At 44.8% G+C, this 13629-nt stretch overlaps 1 protein-coding gene across 4 annotated transcripts in view; it reads right to left on the bottom strand.

Annotated features, from left to right (window-relative positions):
- Positions 1 to 13629, bottom strand: part of PCDH15 (protocadherin related 15) — a gene marked incomplete at both ends in the record, with an annotated part of 270634 nt that overhangs the window by 34302 nt on the left and 222703 nt on the right. For all 4 annotated transcript variants that reach the window (XM_083865850.1, XM_083865852.1, XM_083865853.1 and 1 more), the window contains 2 exons: positions 2617 to 2705; positions 6582 to 6797. In XM_083865850.1, coding sequence (XP_083721976.1) covers positions 2617 to 2705; positions 6582 to 6797 — 305 coding nt within the window. The remainder of the gene's footprint in view (positions 1 to 2616; positions 2706 to 6581; positions 6798 to 13629) is intronic.

Genomic DNA, 13629 nt, shown 5'->3' with positions numbered 1-13629 from the left:
CAAGACAGTCCTCTTCCCTGCAGGATGGGAGAAGTTCAGGTTTTGGCAGTGGGGCTTATTTGACTTTTGGCAGAGCTTTAAGTGGTCATCATGTGAAAAATAAAGATTTAAATGCTCTGAGAACCATTTTGGCTGTTTTATTGCAGTTGAATTTCAGGAGTGGGATTTGATGCTGCCTCTGGGTTGCTTCCAGTGGAGGTTATGCTTCAACTCCATGAAATGCTGTCCCCTGCCCAACAAACACTCCCCAAAACTTCCATATTTCAAGAAGACTCTGTCATCTATCTCCACTAAGTTTTATGAACAAGGGGAACACACACTGAATTCTTCATGAAGCCTCAGCCTATTTTCTCTACCCTGTCTGCAGCAGACAGAAAGGGGTTTCTGCACAGCCATAATTAAAGAGGGCAAGAGAAATGGCAAATGGGACATTGATGTGCAGCCCAGAGAATATGAAAATCTAGATGAATCTAAAGCAGTTGGAGGAAAACATTGCATGACTGCAAAAGACCCTATTGGAAGGGTCAGGGAAGACAAGTCCACTGTACCCCTCAAAAAACTCCAAAGCCAAATAGAGATGCTTTAAATCTTCTCTTTCCCGCTTTGCTCCCTTTATGTGGACCATTAACTCTCACCCATCTCTGGCTGTGCTGAGTGTGGAAAAACTGAATTATGTAAGTCTTATTACCTCATAACTCCTCGTGAAAATGACAGAAGCTGGTATAACTTCTCCTCCAAAGTTGTTGAAATTACTGTTTATTTTATTGTGAAAAATCACTGTAATTCCATAAATGACCCATGTACCCCTTCCCTAACATTCCCCATTACCAACTGTTGGCTAAATGTTCTATTTTCAGGGATTAATACTTTCCAATGCGAGAGGAGAAAGAGCTGAGTAACCTTTGTAGTGACTAATTTAATTCAGAGAACACAGAATGGTTTGTGTTGGGAAGGGATCTTAAGGATCAGCTTGTTCCAATTCCCCTGCTACACATAGGGGCACCTCCCACTAGACAGGGTTGATGACAGTCTTTTTATCTGATTCTTAATTACACATTAATTTTTTATAAACTACTGCATTATTTGAAGTGGCAAAACTACTTCAGCCTGAGATTCCAAATAATTTGGTTTCCCTTTGCCTGTGGTTGCACACAAAAAATCACAAATTCTTATTTTGTTTTTATGGGCTGCACAAATTATTAAACCTGTATACAAACAGGGAGAGGGTGATCTTTTAAATTTAGGAGGAAAACATGAGAAATTTGGAGAGAGCAGTGAAATAAATAATTTCTCTGTGAAATAGACTTTTGTACCCAGCTACAAAATAATTTTTGAGATATTTGTTCTCTGCAAATATTTTCAGTAATGAATGGGACAATTTGAAAATAAGTTGATGTAATTCTTCTGGCAAATGCTGTCCTTAAAAATGTATTCTTAGATGAGAAATTCTCCAGCTACACTGATCTGCCCATGGTGTTTGTGAAGGTAAAGCCTTCCCAAGCTGATCTGGAGAACTCAGAATCTGATAATATTGTGGGGGTTTATTTAACTTGGTACTCATTCCAAAATATTGTTCACAGTGAAATAAAGAATTACAGAATTGAGATTTGGGTTAAAAGAGACCTCCAAGGTCACCAAGTCCGACCATCAACCACCACCACCCTGTTCACCACTAACCCATATCTTCATGAGCCACTTCCACATGGTTTCAAACACTTCCAGGCATGGGCGCTCAAGACTTGTCTGGACAGTCCCTCCAATGCTGAAACCAGCCTTTCCATGAAGAAATTCTCCCTAAAATCCAATCTAAACCTCCCCTGGTGCAGCCTGAGGCTGTTTCCTCTTCTTCTGTCACTTGTTACCTGAGAAAAGAGCTTGACCCCACCTCAAGAGAACCTCCTTTTAGGAAATTATTGCCATTTCTAGGCAGTATCTCCTTTTAGGAAGTTATCCCTATTTCTAGGCAGTTCCTCCTTTCAGGAAGTTAGTTCTATTTCTAGGCAATCCTTCCTTTCAGGAAGTTATTCCTGCTTCCAGGAAGAGCAGTCCCTGTGAATTTAGCCCGTTGCCTGAACAACCTTGTTGGTGGTTCTGATGTTGGAAACTCTCAGAGCCAACACACATCTGGCCCAAAACAGAGGGAGAAAAGGGGAACATGTCCCAAATCTCAGGGAGCAAATCCATCAGGAATTTTTCCTAGCCCAATGAAGACGTGAGGCACTCAGAGACTTTTCCAAGGACTGGTTGGACCATCAACCCCAAGGTTTTTCAAACTCCATGGACAACAACAAGCAGGATGGACCAGAGCTGTGGGAATCTCAGAAGTGCCACTCATCACTGATTGAAGCGACAAAAAGAAGGGCAAGGATTTGTTATAAACTATTTTCTACGGCATTTTCTCTCCCATATTGGCTAATTTCACGACAGCAGGTAAAGAAAATTGTCTCTGTGCTACAAAAAGAAGCCAGAAGTGCAAACCTGAGCCCTGGAAGCTGCTGCTGATGTGGTGTCTGGGGACTCTTATTGACCAGAGAAAAAACCTCCCTCACTCCCTGATCCGTCCAATCCCAAAGCCAGGGAATTGTCTGATATTTGGAGAGGAAATAAATTGGTTACCCAATGAGCTGGTCTTTGTTTTGCTCCACGAGGGTGGGAGGAACATTGGAGACGATCACTTGCATGTCCAACTGATTGACCACAGAGACCTGGAAAGAAAAGAGGGAAATTCAATTGGCACTGCCAGGCACAGCCCTCTCCCCATCCAACAGCAATGGAAAAATTCCCTTCCTGCCTCCACACTCCACCCTGATAGCCATACTTCTCCTTGTAATTCCAAAGAGGAGAGCTGGGAAATCTTGCAGGAAAGCCCATAAACATCAAAGATGCAACTGGAACTGTAATTCCAGGTCTGCATCAGAATTATGAATTTTTAAGGCAGGTACAGCAAAAGCTGCTCTTAGTTTAGACTTGGCTTAGAGAATCCCAGATCTCCCAAAGGCTGTACTCAAAATTACTTCTGAGCATTTGGGTGGTTTGTATGTCAGGAAAATCCTCCCTTGGAGCCATACAATGTGCACCAAGGGAAATGGAAATTCAGGATTAATTCCACAAAATCAATGCTGCTTTGTTAGAAAATCAGGAAGGAAATTGTTCATTTACATTGAAGCGATCAGTGAGAGGTTTTATTTTAATCTCCAATTGTTTTAGCTTCTCCCTCTATCATAAAAACTGCACATTCTACAACTGAGAAAGAAAAACAAATCAGGAAAAAGTGCTTCTAATCCACTCAGTACTTGTGCGATTTGTTGGAATAAAATTAAATTTCGGTTTTCCACCACGGTGTGGAGTGACCTCAGAGCCAATATCTGGCAATTATTGGTTTTTACTATGAGCCCAACATCACTCCAATCATGTAGAGGATTCTGAAGGAAAATTTGAAAACTAGGCCAATGTTAAAGCTGAAAAATTTAAAAACCAAGGGTTAGTTGATTCTAAAAGAAATAAACAAGCCCTGATTTTCCAAGAGGAGCCCTGGAAGCACAGCAGCAGAAAAGCCTGAATGTTCTTCCACATCAAACACTGATTCACCAGCTTTGAAGCTTAATTCAACTTGAAATATTTAAATGTTCCTGAAATGTCATCAGATGCCCTGATCAGCACGTACAGGCTTCTATGTAAGAAACACAGAATTATAATGAGCTCCAAATAAATTTTAGACTAAAATCATGCAATGGAACTGGAAAGCAATGATTAATTTAATAGAATTAATTACATTAGCCAATTCAAGTAACCACTGTGCACCGAGGAACTGAAAACAGCATAAAGGCAACACCAAAAACAAAGGCAGTAATTCTTTTAGTATGGAACAAATCAAAATTATCATCACTTGTTCCTGTACAAAACCAGGGATAAACACACATTCATGACAAGCTATAGGAAACCAAGTGTGTTGGACAAAAATCAAGCGACATTTGAGGTTTCCATGGTAACATTAACTTGCTTGTTATCCCCATTTGTAAAGGCAGGCAAAGCAGAAAATTGTTGGTAACCTCTAGCCCACAAGTGATATCCCTTTGATCCCAAGCTTTGCTCATTAGGCACTTCCCAAATTTTAAATCCAGCAAGGCCGAGCCTACAAATTGTGATATGGCACCAATGGATTCCTGGGAGTAGGTGAGACCCAAATGAGGAGGGGCCTTAAAACCTCCTCAAACCCCAATAAACATTTGATTAGAGATGATATCTATGACATCATAAAGATGATATCCATGATCTCAAATAATGATAGTGAATGTCCACTATCTACAGTTCCTCAGCACCTTTAGGAGCTTCCTTGCAGCAAACCTGTTTTAAAACATAATTCTTGTATCTCTTTCATCTCACAGATGCTGAGAAGGAAAACTACATTACATGGAAGCAAACTGTCTACCCACAGGTGTGTGACTTGAGCCATCCTGGTGTCCTTCCCATGGATTGTCCCCACCAGCATGAAGACCTTTGACCAGGGTATTTGGAAGGTCCTGCTGCTCCCAGAGCTGTGCCAGGCTCTGGGGAAGAATCCTGGTCCTAGTTCTGGGGGATACTTTGCCCTGCTCAGCTTCTTCCCACCACTGTCCCTCTGGTGGTGACCTGCCTCTTCTCCCGAGACCTCCCCCCAGTGCAGTCCTATCTTCTTACTCTACATCTTATTCTTTTGCATGGGAGTAATTAAATTAATTTCTCTGTTCTCTGTGCACTTTCTGAGGTTTTGAAAGAAATAACACCTGAGAGCCAGAACCCCTGACCCCACAGCAGGAAAATCCTGTTAAAATCATGGGAAAGGGTCTTTGTGTATGGATCACACTTGGTGCATAAAATCAGAGAATCCCAGAATGGCCTGGGAACATTAGAGGAACATTAAAGCCCACCCAGTGCCACTCTGAACCATGGACATGGACATCTCCCACTATCCCAGGCTGCTTCAAGTCCCAAAGTTCAACCTGCCCTTGGACACTGCCAGGGATCCAGGGGCAGCCACAGCTGCTCTGGGCACCCTGTGCCAGGGCCTGCCCACCCTCCCAGGTAACAATTCCTTCCCAATATCCCATCCAGCCCTGCCCTCTGGCACTGGGAAGCCATTCCTCTTGTCACTCCATCCCTTGGAAAAGTCTCTCTCCATCATTCTTCCATCTCCTTCAGGCATTGAAGGTCACAATTGGGTCACCCCAAAGCTTCTCCTCTCCAGGCTGAACAATCCCAGCTCTCCCAGCCTTTCCTCCCAGCAGAGCTGCTCCATCCCTCTGCTCATCCTGGAGCCTCCCCTGAATTCATTCCAACAGGTCCATGTGCCAGTGCTTTAGGCAGGATGGGGTTGGTCTGGAATTGTATCTCCAGCTCCTCCAAACTTCCAGGCCTTGCTCAAAGCAACCGGGTGCACAGCTCATCACTCAGCCAGACATCCTAAAGAAACCTCTATAAATTAATGAGACATCCTTCACTTTCTAATGTTAATGTTGATTCCTTCTGGCTATATTTTAATATCCCATTAGTGCTTGAATTATCTAAGAGTGCCCCATCAGATTGGGAGGTCAAGCATGAGGGTGTCATCATTTATGTTTATTTGGTGGATTCCTGCAGAACTCACCACACCAAGGGCTCTGGTTCTCATCTGTATCCTTTGACAGTGTTCCCATGAAGTGGATAATGCACTCCATCCCTTTCACATTATGCAAATATTGAGCCAATCCATCAAGTTTATAGGCTTTAAGGAAATTTAGCTTGGATGGTTTCGGTGTCTGGACTAAGTCAATGCTCTCTGAACAGCACAAAACCGTGAGCCTGAGGCCTAAAGGTGGTGCCAGTTCTGAAACACTGATTCTCAGGGACTGAAAAGTTCATTCTCAGCCCAAAATTATTCCTGAACACAGGCAACTAAGACAACTTGGACATGATCAGCAGGGACACAAAATCATGGAGTCATGGAATGGTTTGGGTGGGAAGCGACCTTAAAGCCCATCCAGTGCCACCCCTGCCATGGGCAGGGACACCTTCCACTGTCCCAGGCTGCTCCAAGCCCCAAAGTCCAACCTGGCCTTGGACACTGCCAGGGATCCAGGGGCAGCCCCAGCTGCTCTGGGCACCCTGTGCCAGGGCCTGCCCACCCTCCCAGGTAACAATTCCTGCCCAATATCCCATCCAGCCCTGCCCTCTGCCACTGGGAAGCCATTCCCCATTGTACTGGCACTACAGGCCCCTGTCCAAAGTCTCTCTCCGTGTTTCCTATAGTTTCTTTGGGTCCTGGAAGTCACAATGAGGTCACCTCAAAGCTTCTCCTCTCCAGGCTGAACAATCCCAGCTCTCCCAGCCCTTCCTCCCAGCAGAGCTGCTCCATCCCTCTGCTCATCCTGGTGCCTCCTCTGGACTCACTCCAACAGGTGACAAAATTTTTGGGTTTAAAAAATGAAAAGCTTTATTCCAATGCCTTCAAAAAATTAAGCACAAGCACTTCATGGCTTTTCTCTAGGTCTGTCTGGAATTAACCTTCCTGCAGTGTTTGAATTTCCTCAGGAATTATTCCATAATAATCCCTGGCTGATACTTACAAGCACGTCTGCTTTGCTGCTCAGTCCTTTGCCGTAATCGTCGGTGGCAATGACCTGGAACTTGAAATAGGATCTCCTCATGTTTTTGAAGAGCATGGCAGTTTTGATCAGCCCCGTGTAAGCCTCGATCACAAAGCCTTCCTTGCCATCCTTGATGGGGGGAATGATGAGCCTGTACTGCATGGCACTGTAATTCCCAGTGTCCTTATCATTGGCCTGATGGGGAAAACGAAACAAGCAGAGGCAAACAAGGTAAATATGCATGGAAGGAGTCATTAACCTTGTCCTTTAAATAAAGTTACAGCTTGGCCCAGCAAATTTCTGCCACTCTGACATTTAAAACATTAGATCCCAGAGCACAGATATGGCTGTTACTTTAAATGCTTCATTTAACTTTGCTGCACTCAGTTTTGCTTTTCCAGCAATTTCTTCCTCCTCTGTTGGCATTAAACTGCTCCAGATGAAAGAAAAAAAATATTTAAAAAGTAGAAAAATATAAGTTGACTTTCAAGTCTGCAACAATACCGAAGAACTGCTTAATTCTGAGAAACCCCTACTGCCAAATTCTCATTGAAAAGGAAATATCAAAGAAAAAACGATCTCAGCAACTCGTGCACAGACTAACACAAGAATGTCCTTCATCTTAGACATATTCTGATGGAGCACAGGTATTTTTTGTGCAATCAAATAACTTTTTATTAAAATAAGGAAGGATTGAGTGGCATTCCTGCAGTGGTGCACGGGGACCTGCTGGGCACCCCAGTTCAGGACACAGAGCTGCCCTGGCACCGTTGCTGATCTGGATCAGGATGCAGAGTTGGCATCAACCAGGCAGCCCTAGGAATTGTTATTCCACCTTCCCTGCTCCTGACAACCCTGTGTAGCCCCATCCTGGCCTCCCCAGCCCCATTCCTTATGCTCCTGCTCAACCTGTACCCAGAGGGAAGTGTTTCCAAGGACCCTGACAGAGCTTTCCCGTGCTCCTTCCAGGGATCAGCCAGGTGGGAGCTACTTAATGGCTGAGCACTCATTAGTCCTGGGCATGGCCTCACCATTTGGGACACTTCAGCAGGTTTTTATGGAAATATTGGCACTGCTCCTGAGGCCTGTTGTTTAAGCTAATGCTGGAATAAAAACCAGCCTTAACTTTGAAAAGGTGCATGGAAAATCCATGGAAAATCCATACTGTGGCCTTAAGAATGAAAAACAATAAGGGTTTGTGTCATCATGAAGAGTTTGTAGAATCATGGAACATCCTGAGCTGGAAGGGATCCACAGGGATCACTGATCCAACTTCTGGCCCTGCACAAACACCCCAACAATCCCACCCTGTGCATCCCTGGGAGTGTGTCCAAGCACTCCTGGAGCTTCTTGTGTCTGTGCCCATTCCCTGGGGAGCCTGGGCACTGCACCCCAGCATCCTCTGCGGGAAGAACCTTTCCCTGATCTCCAGCCTTTCCCAGCTCCAGCTGTTCCCTGGGGTCCTGTCCTTGGTCACAAACAGCAGAGCACAGAGCTGTTTATGAGACACCACAGATGCTAGAAGAGAATTATCTGTGCAAGGTCATTAAGCCTTCAATAGGGGGCCATTAATCATCATTAATTGTTTCCTCACCAGCACTGAACAAATTCTGTATGGTGGAAATTTTCCCTTCTGGGTTTTTTTTTTGTTTGTTTTGTTTTGTTTTTTCTTTTTTTTTTTTTTTTTCATTTTCAGATTAATTTTTCAGGGAATACCAGCACCAGATGAGCGATCCAGGTACTCAATGCTGTGTATGCTCCATGCCACTCCAACTCCTACCAGCCCAGATTCCCATCCAACACTTAAAGGATAATATCCAGACTGGTTTAGCTGGAAAGAGCAAACAGGTTTCATTCAGAGCTGCCCAAAAGGTGAGCTGCTCTAATGACACTGGCTGTCACTCATTGTGGACACATAACTGGTTAAATTCCCACCCTCTCTCAATATTTTATTTTCTTCTAAATTCACAAAGCTTCATCTGGCTCAACTACCAAAAGCATAAATATAAAATGTGTTGTTTTTGTTCTCCAGCTCCATAGTTTTTTGAAGTCTTTTAAAACCAAGATTGCTGCCTCCTGGGTGAGCTCAAACCCCTTTATTAGCAATTTTAGGAAAGATGGGAAGGTTAAAAAGCTTTCTGAAATTTACTCTGTTCTGTCAGTCAAAAAAATAAAGATATCAGTGGGCTTTTCCAGAGCATTCCAGCTTTCCAACTGGCACGGGAAAATACAACCCCACGACATCCCAGAGCCAGCAGATGGGAGCTTGACAGGTGGAGAGTCAGGAAAATTGTTGGCTTTCCACATAAGTAAATGGCCGAGGGAAGAAATGAATGTGAAAATGCTGTGTCATATAATCATGGAATTTTTAAGGTTGGAAAATACCTCCTAGACCACCCAATCCAACCTTTGGATCGTCTCCTTGCCCATTAAACCACATTGTGCAATGCCACATCTGCTCATTCCTTGAACCCTTCCAGGGCTGGTGGCCCCACCACTCCCTGGGCAGCCCCTCTTCCAATGCTCTGCCACTCTTTCAGGAAGAAAAGTTTCCAAATATTCAACCTGAACTCAAGGAAGTTGAGAAAAACCTGGCTGGAAAGAAACGCCAGGTTGATGTTTGGATGGTGAGAAACAAAGACAAAAATTCAAGCAGCACCTCTGCTGTGCCTGGAGTGCCAGGACACAGGGAATGGTTTCCCAGTGCCAGAGGGCAGGGCTGGATGGGATATTGGGAAGGAATTGTTCCCTGGGAGGGTGAGCAGGCCCTGGCACAGGGTGCCCAGAGCAGCTGTGGCTGCCCCTGGATCCCTGGAAGTGCCCAAGGGCAGGTTGAACTTTGGGGCTTGGAGCAGCCTGGGATAGTGGAAGGTGTCCCTGCCCATGGCAGGGGTGGGAATCGTTGGGATTTAAGGTCCTTCCAACTCAAACCTTCTTGGGATTCCAGGGTAAGTTCAGCTCATACAACACAGCTCAGGATAAAGCCATGACCAATGCAGAAAAGTCCTGCCTGGCCAAACCAAACCCTCTGGTTTATCCACACTCAGCTTTGCACATTGGTAATGGAGATGGGGCGGGGCGGGGGAAAGAGAAACAGAATTCCTGTGACCCCACAAGGTACATGAGGGACCCAGCAGCAGCCACAGGTGCAATGTCTGATCCAGCTCCTCTGGGTTCATCCCTCAGTGAGCCGAGTTTCCCACTGAGTGCCCAGAGAAGGCAAAAAAAGGTTCCCTAGAGGTGCCCTGGAGAGGAGTATGACGCCCTTCCAATAAAAAGCCAATTTCTTTGTTAAAATGGATTTATGAGGTTGGTTCAGCTGGGTCAGATGCCCATCATATTTTTAATATTGGCAAATTCTCTCTCAATAAAAGCTACGGCTTTTAATATTTGCTGCTTTCAGTGACACCAGAAATCAATTTCACCTTCAGCATTTCACGCCTGGAGACGTGTGTGACTGAAAACAAACAAAATTTGGATCCAAATTAAGGTATTGATGCTGCAGGCACAGGCATTAAATGAAGTCAGGCATTCTGCACAAAGCTCAGGACACTGGAGCTCAGCACTAATGAGATGTTTAAGTCTTGCAGCTGAGTTTAAGACATTAAGCTCCAGTGAAAGAGGCCTTTTGACATTTGAAGCTCACAGCTTGTAAAGTCCTGCAGAGTTCAGGTGCCTTGAGCTGCTGGCCAGACTCTGAGTTAATTGTCACCAGTTCTGAGAGCTCAGTGCCACCCCAGAGCCATTGGCAGCCATCACAGTTCAGGCTCTTTCACATCCACCCAGAGATGAGCAAACAGGTGCCAAATAGCCTGGAAAAATGATCAGATTCCAGTATTTCAAGTATTTGAGCTTTCTTGCTTGCATTCCCCCCTTCCTCTGCTCTTTGGATCAAACCTCAGGATGCTCGGCTTGGCAGGACCAGCAGAGAGAGCATGTGAGCTGCTCCCAGGAGCGTCCCAAACTTCTCTAATACAGAGGAAGGATGTTTGCTATTCCTGTAATTCGTCCTGAAGGTAAATATTTTTGACACTTCATTAGGAGGAGATCTATGACATCTCAAGAGTTGCATTATGACTGTCAAAGAAGAGAAAGAGCTGCACTTAATCTTAATATTCCAGCAGCATATCTGCCTTTTGTTCTGTGCAAGAAATACAGATGTCTCCTAAATCCCGCTGTGATTGAGGCCTGATAAATATGGATGATCTCAGGAATTGCCAGGCCAAATTCCAACACCCTGTGATTGAGTGTAAGTGTGCCCACACAAAGAGAGTTGGGTCAGCGTGGCTGCTGCTGCTTCCAGCCCTTTCCCAGCCTCTCCCATGGAGGAAGACAAAGCACAGATCCTGGGGTGCTCCCTAATCCCAGCACAAAAAGCACTGAGAAGATTTTACTTGGAGGTCATATCCTGGCACAGGGTGCCCAGAGCAGCTGTGGCTGCCCCTGGATCCCTGGAAATGTCCAAGGCCAGCTGGACTTTGGGGCTGGGAGCAGCCTGGGACAATGGAAGGTGTCCCTGCTCATGGCAGGAGGTGGCACTGGATGGGCTTTAAGATCCCTTCCAACTCAAATCAGTCTGGAATTCCATCATCCCCATGGCAGCTCTTTTAATCCTTTCACCAGCACATGAAAACTACCGTGGCTTCCTGTGCTTGCTCAAAATTGGAATTGCTACTTCCACTCTCCAGGGGAGGAAGGCTGGAGCACCTCTGCTAGGAAGACAGGAGGTGACAATTGGGAATGTCCAGCCTGGAGAAGAGAAGGCTCCAGGAAGACCTCAGAGCCCCTGCCAGGGCCTAAAGGGACTCCAGGAGAGCTGGAGAGGGACTGAGGACAAGGGATGGAGGGACAGGACACAGGGAATGGCTTCCCAGTGCCAGAGGGCAGGGCTGGATGGGATATTGGGAAAGAATTGTTCCCTGGGAGGGTGGGCAGGCCTTGCAATGGATTTCCCAAAAAAGCTGTGGCTGCCCCTGGATCCCTGGAAGTGTCCAAGGCCAGATTGGACACTGGGGCTTGGAGCAGCCTGGGATAGTGGAAGGTGTCCCTGCCCATGGCAGGGGAATGAGATGGGCTTTAAGGTCCCTTCCAACCCAAACCATTCCATTTTCACAGTGATCAACCTGTTCTTTTTCTCTCCTTTGTAAGAAGCCCAAACAAATTATGCCTTTAAAGCATAAATTAATTAATCTCTGACTTGATCTGTGACCGCACAAGCACAGCTCAATGGCAGGACACCCAGGGAGGCTGATAAATCCCACTGGGTGTGATAGCAGCACTGACCCTGCACCAAAAATCACCAGTGGCATGTTTGGGGTGAGTATAAAAATCACTAGTGACTGTAACTCCTGAAGCTGTGGCATAATCACTGATGATCCCAGTTTTTAACATTATCAGCCTGAGCTAAACCCAGATTTGCTGCTCAGAGTGAAATGCAGCAGTTCATTTGGAATGTTTTCCACCTCCCTCACAGGGTCACCCTTAACCATAAGCCTGAGGCTGCTAACGGGGCATGGAAAATGGAATGGCAGGATTGGGATTGGGCTGCTGAGGGTATTTTTTTTTCCCTCTTCCTAGCAGATGGCAGCTTCAATGTTCCCAATTAGTGGCTGGCACATAAAGCAGCTTTTAGAACCAGACCGTTTTTGCCAGTAAGAATTTCCAGATTGTTGCAGATTTCCAGTTCTGAGGCACAGCTGCCACCAGCCTGTTTTAGGGGAGGTTCCACTGGGTGTTCCACAGACACCCCAGCCTGGAAATTTGGGGTGGCCATTACAATTTTCCTCTATTTCCTGTATTTCTTCACTTCCATGCTCTTTTACACCCTCATCTGCCTCAAGCCCTTTGGAGCTCCTGCTCCTCACCTTGGTTTGCCCCTGGCTGCCTCAGGAATTTATTTTTATTGGATAATTTTTTTTTTTTTTTTAAATTTGATTTTTAAAAAAAGTAATCATATTGACATTAAATTTACATTTATATTTAATATTTAACATAAAATATACAATATGTAAATTATTGGTCTATATTACATTATGTTGCATTATATTAAATTACATTACATTACATAAATGGTTATTTACATATATTCATTGATATTAATATGTATATTCATCCTGCTTTAAATTTATATTATCACTACATCACTGGTCCTGATCACTGCCCAGCCCACTCCCAGTAGCCCCAGTACCAGGAGTTTTCTGAGAAGCACAAGTAGGAAGAAATAAGATGAATGGGAATTGCTCACTTTGTCCTCCAGTGGTGGCCAAAACTTCCCAGGTGCCCAAGGAAACTGGGATTCCTTTTAACAGGCTGTCTCATGGGAATAGGTGTTGAACAACAGGGACTCCCAAAGTCGGGTTTTGAAACAAATAATTGGCAAAAAAATGATTTTATTGTCATTTTTCTTTGGCCAATAGCAGTTAGTGCTTGAGAGAGTAACTTCGTATGTGTGAGAGAGGAGGTAAAGGCCACACACATGGATTTCCTCCATGGGGTGGGAATGATCCAGGAACAATCCCCACTCCCAGCCCCTGTAGGAGCCTTTACTCAGGAAGGCACATGCAGGACCAACAGTCTTCAAAATTCTCCCCCACAAAAAAAGTAATTGAGATAATCTTCAATTACATGGGAAAAAAAAATCCCAAGAAGGGTAGGGAATTCTCTGATTGATGCCAGAGGAAAATTAATAGGAAAGTAAGAGATCCTCAAGTAAAAAGTTCAGGAAGCCAACATAAAAAGCAGGAATATGATTTATGAAGGAAAAAAAAAACCCTGCTTGACATTCCTGTAATATTTGTCTTAGCAGGACACACAGCTTTTTTGGGGGGCCAGATGTTTCAGCAGCTGGAGGCTGTGCTGTTGTCACTGCAATGAGCTTTTAGGAGATTTTTACTCCTACCAAGCATCTTGTTTCTCTACACTGGTATCCATAAATCACATTTTAAGGAAGAAAAGGTTGTGACTGGCAAAGCAGCTCAGTTTTGTGCAACAGCCAAAGGAGGGATGAGCCAAATGTTACCCTGAAAGC

Source organism: Zosterops lateralis (genome assembly GCF_965231275.1).
Source record: "Zosterops lateralis genome assembly, chromosome: 8".
NCBI classification, from domain to species: domain Eukaryota; kingdom Metazoa; phylum Chordata; class Aves; order Passeriformes; family Zosteropidae; genus Zosterops; species Zosterops lateralis.
The sequence above is the reverse complement of the archived record's forward strand: the minus strand, read 5'-3'. Positions and strand labels throughout refer to the sequence as shown.